This window comes from Apium graveolens, chromosome 8, assembly GCF_009905375.1.
Source record: "Apium graveolens cultivar Ventura chromosome 8, ASM990537v1, whole genome shotgun sequence".
Lineage (NCBI taxonomy): Eukaryota > Viridiplantae > Streptophyta > Magnoliopsida > Apiales > Apiaceae > Apium > Apium graveolens.
This window is the reverse complement of record NC_133654.1, coordinates 108,491,373-108,509,293: the sequence shown is the minus strand read 5'-3', so window position 1 is coordinate 108,509,293 and position 17,921 is coordinate 108,491,373. Positions and strand designations below refer to the sequence as shown.

The 17,921-nt window shown below is 33.9% G+C and overlaps 1 protein-coding gene across 2 annotated transcripts; it reads right to left on the bottom strand.

Annotated features, from left to right (window-relative positions):
* Positions 1–3,152: 3,152 nt before the first annotated feature.
* Positions 3,153–7,878, bottom strand: LOC141677594 (polyadenylate-binding protein RBP45-like). Of its 2 annotated transcripts, XM_074483596.1 has the most exons (7): positions 7,531–7,877; positions 6,226–6,700; positions 4,297–4,352; positions 4,082–4,212; positions 3,904–4,000; positions 3,638–3,811; positions 3,153–3,475 (listed from the first exon to the last, which is right to left on the bottom strand). In XM_074483596.1, the coding sequence occupies exons 1-7, from the start codon at positions 7,792–7,794 to the stop codon at positions 3,473–3,475; spliced, it is 1,200 nt and encodes a 399-aa protein (XP_074339697.1). In that variant the 5' UTR covers positions 7,795–7,877; the 3' UTR covers positions 3,153–3,472. The 2 variants fall into 2 exon arrangements, with proteins under 2 accessions (XP_074339697.1, XP_074339696.1); XM_074483595.1 differs by lacking the exon at positions 3,153–3,475 and having other exon boundaries at positions 3,629–3,811; positions 7,531–7,878.
* Between the last annotated feature and the right edge of the window lie 10,043 nt (positions 7,879–17,921).

Genomic DNA, 17,921 nt, shown 5'->3' with positions numbered 1-17,921 from the left:
TAATTAATTTTAATTGATTATTTAATTAGATTTAATTTTGATTTAAAAATTTTGAAAAATAGTTCGAGCTTTAAAATATTATTTTAAATAATTTTTCAGGCTCGATAATTCTTATAAAATTATTTTCGGGTGTTCGAGCCCTATTATTTAATTATTAAATGAATCGGAGACCCGTTTTAATTCCGAAAAATGTTCAAAAATTCATATTAAATCAACCGTTCGTCCGTTTAATACGAAACGAACGCGTATAGACTCAGAAAAATATTCCGCTTTCATTAAAATTACTTTCGAGACCCAAATCCTTTTTTTTCGAAGGTGGCTTGTTTTGCAAGTCATTCTGAGTCGATTATTGATCAAAAAATCATATTTTGACCCGATGTCACTTTTAAGCTTACCGAGTCGAACCTTTTGACAAACTGAGTTATGTGTTATATGAATTATGTGATACGCGGATTATGTGTTTATGTGCTATGTGAAATACATGTGTATGTGGGTCAAGAGTCCTGTGTTTGATTATTGTAGTTATGTGTGGGCTATCGTATGGGTAGACGATGGGCTGTTAAAGCGCAATTCGTTGAGTAATTATCGTTTAGACGATTAAAGTTGTATCTTTTAATTATAGATGCGGATCTCTCGAGTTGATCGGGACAAGATGTTGGATAAAGAGTAAGATGGAATGGTATGGGATGTCTGGCTTCTAGCAATCGCAGAAGCAGCATATCAGTAAAGTGTTGAAAAGAAGGACGGAGATGTTTCGAGACAGAATGTCAGAATAAATGCGTCATTGCAAGTGTGACTAACTGCTAAAAACCCAAAGGCAAGTATCCCTATTATCACTTATTGTTCAAGTGATATTTACTTTAAATCTTCTTATGCAAGTATTACTTTCCTTATTTTCAGTTCAGAATAGATAAATGTTTTACATATCACTGAATTAAATGATTGTGTTTATGCAAGCACCTTTCTGTTATTCTATGTTCAGAATAGCTAAGTGATTTTACTTATCAACTTACTGGATTTATAAATGTTTTGGATTTCGAGAAAGATGACGTTGTTTTGGTTTTTCTGCCCAAGTAAATGGGCGAATAAAAGTTTATAAGGGTGTCTAATATTATGACTCATTTTAATAAAATGTTTTAAGATTGGATGGTTGCGTAAGAGGCCATGGCGGCGGTCTAGTGGAGATTTAGGTATTATACATGTTATAATACCATTAGGCCGATATGTGCCTTGGGTGCCCCATTCGTTTAGTTGGATATGCTTTGGCATACCGGTGTTGCTCCGCGGCTGATCACCGGCGGCAACACACCGTCGTTCGAGGATTCCAATTTAAATTATTATATTGCTTTTGATAATCTTATAAAGAAATGATTTATCAACTATTTCTGTTTTCGGATAAAAGATGAAATGCACTTTGATTCAGTTTCTGATTTTGTGGATACTTAGTTTGTTGTTAAATATCAAAGGTGGTATTAGTACAGATGATTGGTGTTGACTTCAGTATGGGATGTTGTGAGCATCAAAGTTCGTAGTGATATCTAATTTGATATGGCAACAAAATGAGTATTAATATCAAGAGTTCGGTTTTGAATAAAGTTTACGACTCAATCCATAATCATTGTTTCATGTTATTGTGGTTAACAATATTTCCGTAAACACTGTTTTACGAGTTTTATTCTCGTCAAGATTCAAAGTATTGCTGAAGCATTTCGCTCAAAAATATCAAAAAAAGGTTTTGAATACAATTAAAGAATCAATTCTGGGGTTCCTCAACTGAAATTTTATGATTCAGCAATTATGATTTTAAATGTTCTGCTCTAATGCAGATGTCGGTTTTATATTAAAACGACCCTATATTTGTTATGATGAACTTGCTGAGCATTTCTTCCGCTCATACTTGCCTGTTTTAAATTTAACCTCTAGTGAGGATTAGCTTGCGCTGTTTAACTGCGTAATTCAAGGAAGCAAAGAAAAAGTTTTTGGAAGATGGTAGGTCCAGCGTTTGCGAACTAGTGTAAGTTCTATTGTGTAAAGTTGTTTATATTATATTATATTATAGTTGTGTATTTTATTTGGGCATAGTATACTTTATTTCGAAGTTATACTAGTGGGTTTAGTTTTGAGTTGGAATTTATTGAAAGAAGTTTTAAAGGAAAGTGAAAAATTTATTGATGGAATTTGGAATTCTTGTTTCTAGAACTGTAACCTTAAAAGATCTTGGATTAGTTTGGGGTCATAGATGATAAATATCTTCCGCTAGCATTTATTTATTGATTAAACGGATTAATTTGGATTGAAGTTTTGTAGTGACGACCAAATCCTCTGACCCCGGATTTGGGGGCGTTACATATACTGTCCCGAGTGCAGCCAACTTGGTTTACGTCAAGCCCACCACAGGCCCCCGAAAATTCATGATTTGTTGGTGCACATAGTAATAGTACTTTGCCTTATAAACTGAACAGAAGTCTCAAATCTTGTGGTGTTACAGTTACCTGAATTACAAAGATCTGAAAAGAGCCACCGTTGATGAGAGTTTGTTGGAGAGTCGTTGCCTTTCTTTTCTTTTTTCTATATTTTTCCTTATTTAAAAACTCTTTGTTTACCTGGTCGAGTAAAACCAATGGATGCCAGAATCAAATCGCTTATTGACTTGTTCATTGTAACGACTAGGCAACGATCTTCGACTACTCGTCGACTAATAACAATGTCCCTCGTAAAAAGGGTCAATCGATTTCATAATAAATTTAAATTAGTTTTTTTCTCCGATGTCATTTGGCAAAATAAATTACATAATACATGTTTAAGTCCTCCTTTCAAGGTTAAAATTTTGCACTAAATAAAATATAATATGTTATATATATAAGTAATCAAAATTCATAGATATAAAAGAATTAAATCTACAGCATTTTGAGAAATAAAATAATAATGATTGCAATCGTGGATGATATTTGTAGTTATTTTTTTTGAAAAAGGACAATGTCTATAATTGAACTTCATTTTATATGTATAACTAAATTGAACAAGTATATGTAAACATCTTAAAAAGTTCAGATGAAAAAAAGATACGTGAAATTTCATATGAAACATGAAATTTAGAACATTAACCAAAATGTAAACAATCCCGACATTACTACTTTGTATTAGCTACTTCATATTCAAAACACATTCCCCATTCTCAAAATAAGCTCAGTCATACTCATCAAAAGAATACGAGTCAATATCACAATTACCAACAATAATTCTCGAAATAACAAATATCCTAATACATAGAAAAAAAGAGAACAGGAGAGACAAAGAAGGTAGCAAAACGGGCAATTGAAGTTGTACATAAGCAAATGTTTGGCACCGTCCTACCAAAAAACAGACATAAACCTTTTTTAACAATGTAGGAAGTGCACTTGGTACGAAAATCTGCACATCCCGTGCTGAGCAATCCCCATGCTATATTGTTGCACTGTCATTGATGCGGAAATCACTGCAAATAACCAGACATTTAGACTTACTGGAAAAATTGTAGCTTGCTGACAAACAGGATGTGCAAAGCCTGCGGTCGGTGTGACCGGGCCCCGTTTTTTCAGTCAAAACTTCATAGCGATGCAAGTTCAATAAAACCAACTATATAAAGATTTTATCCAACCTGAGGTTGCTGCTGCTGGTTTTGGGGGTAGTTCCCATACCCTGGGTAGCCACCATAATAAAGATTGGGAGCTTGGGCAGGTGGGGCATATCCATAAGCTTCATATCCCTGTCCATAACCATAATACCCTCCAGCAGCACTACCACCATTTCCCTGGTTCGGATCGACCTGAGGCTGAATGATCAAATTGGATTAAATAGAATCCCAGGAGTCAGCTACCAAGAAATTCAATATGTGACCATAATTAAAATTTTAGATGTATGAACCTGTCTGTTTGAAGGAGTACGGCCCCAGGAAAGTCTAACACTTTGTCCACCTAATTGACTTCCATTCAATCTATTCAATGCTTCCTCAGCACAAGCTCTTTATTTAACATCAGAAACAAACTCTATCATACTTGAATGTAACTGGAAATCTGAAAAATGCCCCACAACCACAACGTACCTGTCAGCATACTGAACAAACCCGCATCGTTTGCCTACTGGAATTTTCACATGAACCACTTGTCCACAGGTGCTGAACACTTCTGTGAGATATTCTTCTGACACGCTAGAATCCAAACCTCCAACAAAAACCTACAGCAAGTGTTATTAACTTGTAAACACCTGTTAGAAAAGCAATAATAACATAGAATTAAAACTCAAGGCAAATATACTAACAGTGGTGTTGTTTGGATCATCCTCACTTTGACCTCCTTGAATATTCTGATATGTGGCTGCAAATAACAAAGTGTACAGATGAAGGCAAAAAAGAAGTAATGGAAATAATTTTTTTTATTCGAATACCAAAACCCTATATATATGCACTCAACAGGGATCTAGATATTTCAATATTAGTACTTAAGGATATAGCAGAAGCATTAAGCAACACAAATAATACCGGGAATGTTAGAGTTGATTTCTGAAAGAGAGTTACTGCGCAAAACAAGGTACACAGACGGAATTCTCAATCAAAAACGCATAAATCTAAATATCTAATGCATGTAAAGATATAACAAAGAAGTGACAACTCAATAAAAAAAGGCTCTCGACACAAAAAAGATACTATCAGGGAAACATAGAACTTTACTGTATCACTCACCATCTTCAAACAGATACTAATGTTTCCTCACAATGCATTCCTGTTTCTACATAATATTTGATTTTGCCACCAAGAAGAAAAGCTAGAAAAAGATTGACTTCTAGATATGACACCACTGATCCCATTAATGATAAAAGCATCTATGCTTTGTTCTTCTCTATTTTTAAGTTTACTTATCAACTTAACCACAAGACCATGGGTCCTTTGGAGTTCTAAATGCTTTACAATTTTACATAAAACTTCAACGAAAGCATTTGAATATGAAGTACAGATGCATAACAGAGGAGTTCAAAAGAAAACTTCTGATTTATCAAATCAAGAAAGATCTAAAAAAATGTCTGCCTGTAATTGTTTAGTAGATAATGCTGATATTAATAATACAGTAAATCATTATAACAATAACATCTTTCATAAGTAAACTCTAATTGATAAGAAGAGGTATGAAAGGAAGACCCATAAACAAAAGCATGTGAACCACAGGAAGAAAAAGTTGAAGGCAATAGAGTTGAGCTGTATGATAACAACAAGATTGAACACTGCATGCTACATCAAGCGGCTGAGTTGATACAACAGTACAGTGAAAGAGATATATGCTCCAATTATAAGTCCTAACATTAAAAAGATTTAAGGAGCATCAAGACGGCACAAGCTTCAACAGGAAAGTGGTCTTTTAACTGACAGACTAAGAATAAAAACTGGCTTAGAAAAGTACCATAACATAGTTTGATAAACAGCCAAATTTGGAGTGGAATCGAAAGAATCTAAGTTTGTATGATACCTAATGCAACAAAGAAGCTGAAATAAAGAGCAAGTGAAAAAAAAATGACAATAAATTGCACACTGACCTAGGCAAGGCCAGGCACTAATTAGATAATCATTTCAGCAGAGATCAGAGCCAGGCCCCTATTAGATAGAGCCTCTTGAAGCCCTCCTCAAGACAATGCAAGTTCTATAAAGGGATTTGCAAGTTAGTGATAATTGATGAAAAAAAGGCCATGCAATTATCAAATAGCCTGTAGATTTTGAAGCATTACTTAGGAAAGTGTATTAATTACAATTTTCGGTATATTAAAACCAAAGAAAAACAAATTTACCATTAAGAAAGCTCGATGAAAAAACTAATATTGTGTTTGGTGGGGGGAGAAGGCAATTGTATGAAAAAATAGAAATTGGTAGGAAGATTTGAAAAAAGAAATGATTGCACAAAAAATCTATGATGGAGATTGTGAAGAAAATAGGTATGGTGCAAATGGAGCACTCCTCAGCTCTAGTTTAGGTTGTTAGGGATGGAATGGAGGAAGGAATAAATATTTTGAACAATAAACCATATTTTAGTTAAAATTTCATTCTATTCCTTTCAATTTCATTCATCCCAACCAAACATAACATATGGCAACACAACAAACATCATAGCTGAAGATCAGCGAGCAAGAAACAATAGTCTATAGGTAACACAGATATATAAATATCACATCAAAATATCGTGGAATACGGTAATTGAGTCTTACCTTTTGGGTATTGCGGAGCATCCATGCTCTTCTTGTTAGCAGCTGGGCCAATACGCATGGGCCTACTTGAACACATACTTCCATTCATCTCAGTCATAGCTCGCAATTGTTCGCTTTCATCCCCAAACTTGACAAACCCATAACCTTTCGAACGTGATGTCTCCCTATCAGTTACAACCTTTGCACCTTTGACTGATGGATAATGTACCCTAAAGGTCTCTTGAAGAGTGTAGTCTGAAACATCAGCTGCCAAATCTCCAACAAATATGGTATAGGCAGCACCGTCATCAGCACGCTTCTCCCCCGCCCCAAGGGATGCCCAGTTCAGTCTAAAATTTTGTTGAATATTTGGCATCAGTGTGCCATTATATGTCTGTAAATTCCTCTCAGCCGCTTCACGACTTACAAATTCAATGAATCCATAACCATCAGACTGATTAGTTGACTTGTTACGGATGACTTTTGCAGAAACAACCTGCACAGGGTGATTTATTTTTCAGATGAAATAGACCTATTCACTGCCATGAACAATAGAAAATCCCCTAGAAAAGAGTAAAACGGTATGCTTTTCAAACACAGATAATATTGTTAAATGTTAATTCAAGTAGTAAGATCACTTCGCAACTAATGCGCAGTGAAACAGCAGAGCATAAAAGGGTTACTACATCCACCTCCATTTGGAAATTCACATCCAACATTAAAAAGAAACATGTTCATCTCCTTTAAACCCAACTAAGTTGTCAATGGAAAAACTAATTTCAAAGACCTAACAACCTGCTTAACTAAGATTACACGAGGAGCTCATAACCCATATTAGCCTAATTAACTAATTCATCAGTTAAGAACTTACGACTTAAAAAAAACTTATTCAATTAACAAACTTCCCACTTAAAATGGATGTGAACTACCTACATCTTCCCTTCTTTCTTTCTTTGTTAATCCTTTTTCAGTTTCTAAATTGACACATTAAACTTCCCCTCACACACGTAATAACTTACGAGTGATACATAACATCCTAATTTACAAACTCAACCATCCAGTTAACTAATTTGTCAATTAACAGTTATTCAATTCAATTAAAAAGCTACCAATTTTAAATCAATTTCAACTACATATTTCGGCTATTATTTCTTTCTTTCTGTTTCTAATTCAACACATTAAACCCCCCTCACAACACGCAATCTCGATTATTCGTTATTTTCATTAACTCATAATTCAACCACTATAAACTCAACTATCCCAAACAGATACAAAAAAATAATACATAAAATTTTGACAATTTGGATATCGAAAAGAAGAATTGACCTCGCCGGTTTGACCAAAACAGGTAAGCAGGTAAGTCTCATCCATAAAGGACTGAAGATCTCCAATCCAGAGCGTACGAATCTCATTATTACCACCACTAGCTGGTTGAGCGGTGGCTTGAGGCGGTGGCTGCTGAGGATAGTACATCGCCGCCGGGGCTTGCTGGTACTGCTGCGGTGGTGGCTGTTGATAGAGAGATTGCTGCTGTTGCTGTTGTTGGAGGTACCATTGTTGTTGTTGCTGTTGGTATTGAGCTGGATCCATTGCTGTTAGGGTGAGGGGTTTCTACAAACCCTAGAGGGAAAGAGAGAGAGAGAGAGAGTGAGTGTTTGTGGAGAGATAACGTCTGGAAATTCAAGTTTTATTTATAAAATTTTATATTTTCGTACCCCTAGTTAGAGTTTTTTAATTTTTCTTAAAATTAGATGTACTTCAATTTTTAATTGTGTTTAAATCAAAAAATTATTTTATTTATTAATTTATAAATTAACACATATATATATTATAAAATTGATAGTTATTTAAATTTAATTAAAATTTTGTTTTATATCGCATTATTTATTTTCAATATATTGATAAGAAAAGTACATATAAATTAATCGGATTTCACAAATCGAATCGGTAACGTATCCTATAGAATTTAATCGATAAAACAGAAGATTTTTAGAATCATGATTTTTTTTAATAAATTATTATTATTATTATTATGTTAATATTTTACTACTCCCACTATACACATTCACTGATTGATATATATATATATATATATAGTTTTAATTTTGGGACGTCCCCCTCTCAATTTATATCCCTCTTAATTTATATGTTCCAAAATTATTAATATTTTATAATATAAAGATTAACTAAATTCACTAATTTCTTCCACTACACTCAATTTATATATTTAATATTGTTTATCACGCCACTTTACCCACTTTACTCATCATTCCTCAATAAATTATATTATTTTGTTAATCTCCATGTACTCCCTTTATCCCTTCGGGTTTTTTTTTACCGCAGATAACCTGCGGCCGCTACCCTTCGGGTGCGCACTGGGTAAACCCTACGGGTTCACGTAATAGCTTGCAAATCACGTGAACCAAGGTAAACCGCATTTAATCGACAGACTTTGACTCATAAGGCATAGTCATAAATTCTCCTCCCATGGGATTCGAACCTGTGACCAAGAGGATAGTTATCCTCTCTTTAACCAACTGAGTCAATCCTTGCGGGCCCATTCGGGTTCTTTACATGGGAGACGAGAGATTTTCACGCATTTTACGGCTCCCATAAAGTATGGTTCCTTAAATAATTTTAAATAATTTTTTATTTTATAATAAAAATATAATGTTTAAACTGTTATACATAAAAAATATTAAAAATAAATTATAGAACTATACTTTATAATAGCTTTAAAATGTGTGTCAAATATGAGGAAAAAGTATATAGATAAATGACTTGAACGGAGGGAGTACTAATCAATGGGACGGGAGCGGTATATTTAATTTTAGAATTATAAACATATATTATTAAAAAAACCTATGTTATATTAAAAAATTGTTTTTTTTGCCAACTTTAAAGCAGATTTCATTAATGACTTGAAAGAGATTCAATCGGGACAAACCCCCAACTGATCATGCAACCAGGTTGAAAAACAAATATTCTAAAAATTAAAAATGAAGGTAATGGTTTCCCGAACAATCCAGCACGCATCTTCCCCGAAAACAGTAACTTCACAATTGATCCTCACATTAATTCGATTGATATTGCAATGTTCAGAGGACTCAGTTGCAACAACTGAGTTTAGATGCCTCATGGAACAAATATTTTTTGTGAGAGGTGAGCACATGTGATTTTCACCACCGTTCCAAACGCACCCCAGCTATCTACTTGCCGGACACCAGCTATAGACGTTGATGCGAGATATCCAGATCTCCGAAATACACCATCCAATTCATTTTCAACACAACCACCACATCGCACAAAGCGAGACACATCACATAAAGCGAGACAATCAACACACAAATAACTTAAACAAAACAATACGAGAAAAACCCAACATTCAAAAATCTCGGAATAACACCAAATTGTAATATGTTGTTAGACCAGAGATTTTGAATCCAAAAACTGAATTTTATTATAAAATACGCTCTTACCTTAGTTGATCTGAAAACTAAAGTGAAGAACTGTAATGGATTTTTCGAGTTTTGTAAAACAAATCTCGATTTTATTAAAGAAAAAGTGAATAAAAGGAGAAGATGAAGATGAATATGGAGATAGAGATCGGTAGAAAGGGTGAAAAAGAAGGTAGGGCGGCTAGGGTTAGGTAAAGTCAGGGCGGCCGACTCTCATGCGGGAGAGAAAAGTAGATTTTGACTCGTTTAATAAATTCTTTGTTTAACCCAAAAAAATTGAATTAAATAACCATTGGCATCTCCGAATTGTCCCATTTCCTTTTCTTTTATATTTGATTTTAGAATTTAAATATTCATTGCCCTTTTATGTTTGATTTTAGAATTATTAACATGTATTATTAAAAAAACATATGTTATACACAAAAATTGAATTAAACAACATATATATACATCATATTATATAATTGATAGTTATTTAAATTTAATTTAAATTTTTATTTTATATTACATAATTTATTTTTAAATATACTGATCAAAAAAAATACATAGAAATTAATCGAATTTCATAAATCGAATCAGCCAAGGACCTTGCAGAGGATTAATCGGGAATTTAATCGATAATATTGGAGATTTTTAGAAGCATAATTTTTTTAATAAATTAATATTATTATATTAATATTTTACTACTCCCGTCGTACACATTCACTTATATATATCTAGTGGGCTACTACAATGGAAACCACTAAAATAAAAAATAAATGGAAAATTAACTTTTAGAATGATGGGAATGGTAATGGGGCCGAGGATGAGCCTCAAGGGTGGGGCTTGGCAGGGTTATGTTGGGGCCGGGGTGGGGGTTACTGGGCCAGGGTGGGGCCTGCTAGGGCCCATTGGGGCCTATTTTGCATGTCTGGATCTATCTGGGATTATGATTCGAGTATTGGTGAGGTCTAGTGGGCCCGAGTGGATTTTAGGTGGCCCGAAGTAGGCCCCAGATAGTTTAAGTGATCTAGGAGGTGGGTGATTTGATTTAGGGGGTGGGTGATGTCGTACAGGGGTAATTTCTTTATAACGCCCCCTCTCAATTTATACATTCCAAAATTGTTAATATTTATAATATAAATATTAACTACATTCACTATTTTTTTCTACTACACTCAATTTATATATTTAATATTGTTTATCACGCCACTTTACCCATTTTTCTCATCTTTCCTCACTAAATTGTACTTTTTGTTAATCTCCATGTACTTCATCCATCATTCCGGGTTCTTGACACTGGGGGATAGAGGATTGATACACATTTTAAGGTTCCCATAAAGTATGATTACTTAAATAATATTAAATATTTTTTCTTTTAATATTTAAACTTTTATACAGAAAAAACAAATTTAAAAATAAATAATAGAAATATACTTTATAGTACCCTTAAAATATTTTACAAGAATTAGGAAAAAATATGTAAAGAAATGGGTGGTATGGAGGGAGTACTAATCAATGGGATGGGAGGAGTATGTTTGATTTTAGAATTATTAACATATATTATTTATAAAAAAACCTACGTTATATAAAAAATTGAATTAAATAACCACTAACGTCTCTAAATTGCCCCATTTTAATTTATTTTATATTTAATTTTAAAATTTAAATTGCCTCATGTTATATTCATTCCCCTTTTATGTTTGAGTTTAGAAATATTAACATATTTTTTTAAAAAAACATGTGTTATATAGAAAAATTGACTTAAATAACCACTTATATGTACTAGCGTCTCCAAATTGCTTCCGTCTACTCTTCTATTTACGCTCATGGCCGAGACGTATGCAACATTTGCACTACTCTCGCTATACATTAAACACAATTATACACCTATTATACACCAAGATCATATGCCGGAAATGAATACAAGTAAGAATCGGTTACAAACCAATTACTTACCTTTGAAATTAAAAAATTTAAAGTGATAGACGCATAAGTTAATTTTTTTATGTTTGGTGTTTGAGGGAGGAAGAGATTAAGTAGGTTTGAAGATTAAGAGATTGAGTATTACCGGGTGAAAATAAAGATATAAAATTGATTGTGCAAGCAAGTTCGATTTGAGTTGTAGTCGCAGCAGTGTGTATCTATTTCATAAGTTGGATAAGTTGGCGTATAAGAGTGAATACTAGAGATCCTAGGAAGGTTCCTAGAGGCATAATAGGTTGATATGCCACAGAGGCGTTTTTTATAAAACCCCATTGGTGTTTGTGACATAAAATTATTAGGAGTATTTGGTGAATGATATTTCTCCCTAGGCATATTTATTAGACGCTGCAGCGTCCTACTATTTTTGGTAGGCGTATTCATCTCCTTCTTCATCTCACAAGTGAAGTATGTTTTATTTTCTGCAGCACTGGCGTGACACCTCATACGGGTCTAAATGTGTATCAGATGGGTAATTAGGGCGTGAGTTTCACTTCCTTAGTATTTCAGTATTTGAAAGGTTAAAAGTGAGTAAAATTATCCTTCACTCTCTTATATACCCGTGCAAAACTAGTTTCTTTTTAATGTATTTATTAACTTAATATTAACATAAATATTTATGTTTTAATTCTTTCATTAATTTTTTTTAAAAAAATTGTTCATATTAGAATTTTTTGTATTTGTAAGTGTATTTTTTCGTATAAGCGGTGCGTTTCAACCAATTAAATTAAAAATTTACAATATATTACAATGTGTTAGAAGAAAATGTTAATAACACAAGTTATCTAAAATAATATGGTATAAATGGATAGTTTATCTCTAAAAATAATAAAGCATCTATTATATATAATAGAGCAAATAGGGGATTTGTGAGATATTTTATTCTTATTAAAATTACTATTTTGCCCTTATATAATTATAGATTAATGATATTGTATTTAATGCACATGTATTAATTGTATCTAATTTATGTACATGTATTAATTAGTCATTATTACATCTATTCATTACAATTTCATTATTTATGTTAATAATTTAGTACTTTATAATAAATTTTACATTTATCTAATTATAATTTTAGCACTAATTGATAACACAATGTTTGGAATTTATTATTTTGAGGGGATATATTTATTACATCGATTACATTCAAGGAAAACAACGCTATTAAAGTTAGTATATTTGAACACGAAAAATGTAAAATTAGTTTTACTGGTAGAGGTAATGGAGATTATTATAGGAATATTGTCGGCCAAAACTAAACATAAATAGAATCGAACTGGAGTTTTTATAAATGGAAAATTGATTCTGACAACGATTGTTAATCGCAGGCTGAAGGAATTTGTTAATAAATTTGGAACGAATACACATGTTAATCAATATGAAGTATCGTTATAAATTAATTTAGGGGGTTTATGTTAGGAATATGTGTATTAGTTTGATGATAAGTTATACAAAATACTTAAGTAGAAATCTAGTGTTTGTAGCCTCAACGGATAAGACCATCTTGGCTATCCGTTGAAGGAGTAGCTTTACTTAGCAATAAGTTTAGTATTGTAGCACATTTCATTCTCTGGATTCAAGTTGTAATTCTTAGATGTTGTAGGAAATTATCAGTCATATTGACTACTAGTGGATATGCAAATAGGAGGGCTAATTGTAAATATTTCATGCCTTGTAATTTTGTATAAGTGAAGAAGTATCAACTGATATTGAAGACCTTCAACGGATAAGAAACAAAGCTTCAACGGATATCTCTAAAGCTTCAACGAATAATATCCATCAACGGATAAGTGCTTCAACGGATAAAGACTTCAATTGCTAATGCATCAACGGATAAAGCTTCAACGGATAAAGCCTCAACGGATAAGGCATCAACGGATGAAAGCTTCAACGGATGCTTAGTTCATTAGCAGTTGATAGTGACAATTCATAAGCTGACAGAGGCACATGGGTTGACAGAGACAAACTGGAATGTGGAAGCCTCTAGGAGGAATCAAGAAAATGTAGCATTTCCATTCTGGTGCAAACAAGGAAGTATTCAAAGATTAACAGCTAAGCCTAAATTGCATTGGATAGAGAAATGAAGAAGAAACATGTGAAGAGCCTTTTTAATTGTATTTTACAGTTTTGTCTTCACTTGTAAACTTGGTGATATATAAACCAAGTAGCAGCTAGTAATTAGATGTGAATTTTCCAGAGCTGTTTAGAAAAATCCAGAGAGAAAATCATCTAGTTTGTACTAGGAAGCAGCTGTGATTTAATTCTTTGAATCACAGATTTTCTGAAATAACACATCTCTGGTGGAACAACAAATCCACCAGAAAAGTTTTTAAGTTCTTTGTGTTCTTTACATTTGTGTTTGAATATATATCTGTCTGTATTAGCTTCAAACCATTCACACACATTTGCTCACTAAAACACTTAGCCTTAGAAACTACTCAAAACTTGAAAAAGTTTTGAGATTTACATTCAACCCCCCTTTTGTAAATTTCATTGTTAGTCCACTGGGAATAACAATTGGTATCAGAGCAAGCTCTTAACATACAAAGAGTTTAAAGATCTATTCTGCTAACATCATGAGTAAGAAGGATATTGGTGTAAAGATTCCAATCTTGGAAAGAGATAACTATCATCACTGGAAAGTGAAGATGCATTTACATCTTCTCTCTCAAGATGAAAGCTACATCAACTGCATTGAAAATGGTTCTCACATCCCTCACAAGGTGGCCACAGCTGCTACTGCAACAGTTGCTGTTGGACAGTCTATTCCCAAGCCAAAAGCAGAATGGACTGTTGAAGATATTGAAGAGGTTCACAAGGACAAGAAAGCCATGAACATTCTGTTTAATGGCCTAGATCAAGATATGTTTGACAATGTCATTAACATCCAAACTGCTAAGGAAATTTGGGATACTGTGCAGCTTGTCTGTGAAGGCACTGAGCAAGTTAGAGAAAACAAAATGTAGCTTCTCATTCAACAGTATGAATATTTTCATTTTGAAGAAGGAGAATCATTGAATGATACCTTCAACAGATTTCAGAAAATATTGAATGGATTGAAGCTGTATGGCAGAATGTACCAAGTCAAGGACTCCAATTTAAAATTTCTAAGGTCTCTACCAAAGGAATGGAAGCCTATGACTGTTTCTCTAAGAAATTCTCAAGATTATAAGGACTTCACACTTGAAAGATTATATGGAATTTTGAAGACATATGAACTTGAGATGGAGCAAGATGAGCTGTTGGAAAAGGGAAAGAGAAAAGGAGGATCAGTTGCACTTGTAGCTGACAGTGAGAAGGTTGGAGCCAGGAATGAGGAGAAGACAATGCCAAGTCTCAAAATTGGCACAAGCAAATCAGAATCAAGCAAGGGTAAAGAGCAAGTAGCTGAGGATGAAAACAATTCCATTTAGGATGACTTTGATGATGTTGATGAATATCTGGCTTTTCTGTCCAGGAGGTTTGCAAAGATGAAGTTCAGGAAAAATACAAAATTCACTAAGCCAAACAAAAACATGGTGGACAAATCGAAGTTCAAATGTTATAACTGTGGCATTAGTGGACACTTTACAAGTGAGTGTAGGAAGCCAACCTCTGATAAGAAAAAATTTGATCAAGTTGATTACAAAAAGAAGTATTTTGATTTGCTCAAATAAAAGGAAAGAGCTTTTCTCACTCAAGATGATTGGGCAGCAGATGGAGTCAATGAAGATGATGATATGGAATATGTCAACCTAGCCCTGATGGCTAATTCTGATGAAAATGAAACTAGTTCATCAAGCAACCAGGTAATTACTACTGATCTCTCTCAGCTTTCTAAAAATGAATGCAATGAAGCCATAAATGATATGTCCAATGAATTATATCATTTGCGAGTTTCCCTTAAATCACTAGCCAAGGAAAACACTAGGATCAAAGAGAATAATGTGTTTTTAAGTGATAGGAATGCTGTGTTAGAGGATCGGGTAATTGAGCTTGAAAAGATTAAACTTAAATGCTTGACTGTTGAGAGTGAACTAGAAGAAGCTGTTAAGAAAGTAGAAATTCTTTCTAAACAGTTAGAAAGTGAGCAAGAGGTAATCAAGGCCTGGAAAACATCTAGGGATGTTAGTGTTCAGATTGCCAAGGTTCAGGGAATTGAAACATTCTGTGAGGATGCCTGGAAGAAAAATAAAAAGGAGTTAGAATTAATTGATGGATTGTCAACGGATGTGGAATCAACGGATGATGAAAGTTATCCGTTGAAAGAAGAAAAAGGAGCATCCGTTGAAGGCTCATCAATTAAAACAGGCAAGTAATTTCAAAAATAAAAATCTCAATAAGAAGGATGGTTCAACTCTCAGGAACTTTGTCAAAGAAGGAGCTAGCACATCCAAAGATGCCAGTAAGGTGAATATAGGACACATGACTTTAGATCAGCTGAAAAATAGGCTTAAGTTAGTTGAGGATAAGAAGGAAACTAAAAGAAAATCTAAAAGAAATGGGAAGGTAGGGATTAATAAACATAACAATTACACACCTGATAGGTATGCTCCTAGAAAAAGCTGTGTGCATTGTAAACGTGTTAATCACCTATCTGATAATTGCAAATCTGTTAAAAATGCTCCCATGCCTTCAAATCCCTCCATGCCTAACATGTCTATGTCACCTTTGCATGCTATGCCTGTTATGTCTCATCAGAATCCCCAAGCACATTTTGCAAACATGCCATATATTAATAATCCTTATTTTACTGCATTTAGTATGCCTCAAATGCCATACAATATGCCTATGTGGAATAACATGTTTGCACAATCTATGCCTTATCAAATTCAATCAAATGTGCTAAATGATTCTGTGACTAACCCTACACTTCAACCAACTATATCTGAGATCAAGGTTGACCCAAAGTTACCTAAGTCAAAAGATGCAGGAGGAATGGAGTCTAGGAAAAAGACTGACAAGGCTAGACCCAAGGAAACTTGGGTACCAAAATCAACTTGATTGATTTTGTTGTGTGTAGGGAAAAAGAAGGAATCCATGGTACTTGGACAGTGGCTGTTCAAGACACATGACAGGAGATTTCACCCTGCTCACAGAGTTTAAGGAGAGAGCTGGCTCTAGCATAACCTTTGGAGATGACATCAAAGGATTCACTATGGGATATGGATTGATTTCAAAAGAAAATGTCATCATTGATGAAGTTGCATTGGTTGATGGTCTCAAACATAACTTATTGAGCATCAGTCAACTATGTGACAGAGGGAATACTGTTTCCTTCAATTCTGAAGCCTGTATTGTCACAAGTAAGAAGGACAATAAAGTGGTTCTAACTGGAGTTAGAAAAGGGAATGTGTACTTAGCTGACTTCAACTCTACAGATGCAGAATCTATTACTTGTCTTCTCAGCAAAGCAAGCTCAGTTGAAAGTTGGCTATGGCACAAGAAGCTGTCCCACTTGAATTTCAAGACAATGAATGATCTAGTCAAAAAGGACTTAGTTAGAGGAATGCCTCTAGTAGAATTCACAAGGGATGGACTGTGTGATGCTTGTCAGAAAGGAAAGCAAAAGAAAGTATCATTCAGTAAGAAGCTTGAATCTGCAATTGATGAACCATTACAACTGCTACACATGGATCTTTTTGGACCAGTCAATGTATTGTCAATTTCAAGGAAAAAATATTGCCTAGTGATTGTAGATGATTTCTCAAAGTTTTCATGGGTTTATTTTCTTGGATCAAAGGATGAAGCTAGTGAAATCATTATCAATCATATCAAGCAAGTCAACAATCATCCTGATTTCAAAGTAAGGAATATTAGGAGTGATAATGGAACTGAGTTCAAGAATTCAACCATGAAGTTGTTCTGTGAAGAAAATGGGATCATGCATGAGTTCTCAGCTCCAAGGACCCCACAACAAAATGGTGTGGTGGAAAGGAAGAACAGATCACTAATTGAAGCTACAAGGACAATGCTTGAAGAGTCAAAACTCCCAACTTATTTTTGGGCTGAGGCTGTTAACTGTGCATGTTACACTCAAAATATTTCTCTAATCAATCAGGCAAAAGGCATGACTCCCTATCAATTATTCAAGAGAAGAAAACCAACTTTAAACTTTCTGCATGTCTTTGGTTGTAAATGTTACATCTTAAGGAATCAATCTGATCACAAAGGGAAGTTTGATGCAAAGGCTGATGAAGTAATATTTGTTAGTTATTCTGCTGGAAAATCATATAGGGTCTACAATCTAAGAACCAACATTGTCATGGAATCTGTGCATGTTGTGTTTGATGATAAAAAGATTGATGGACTAAC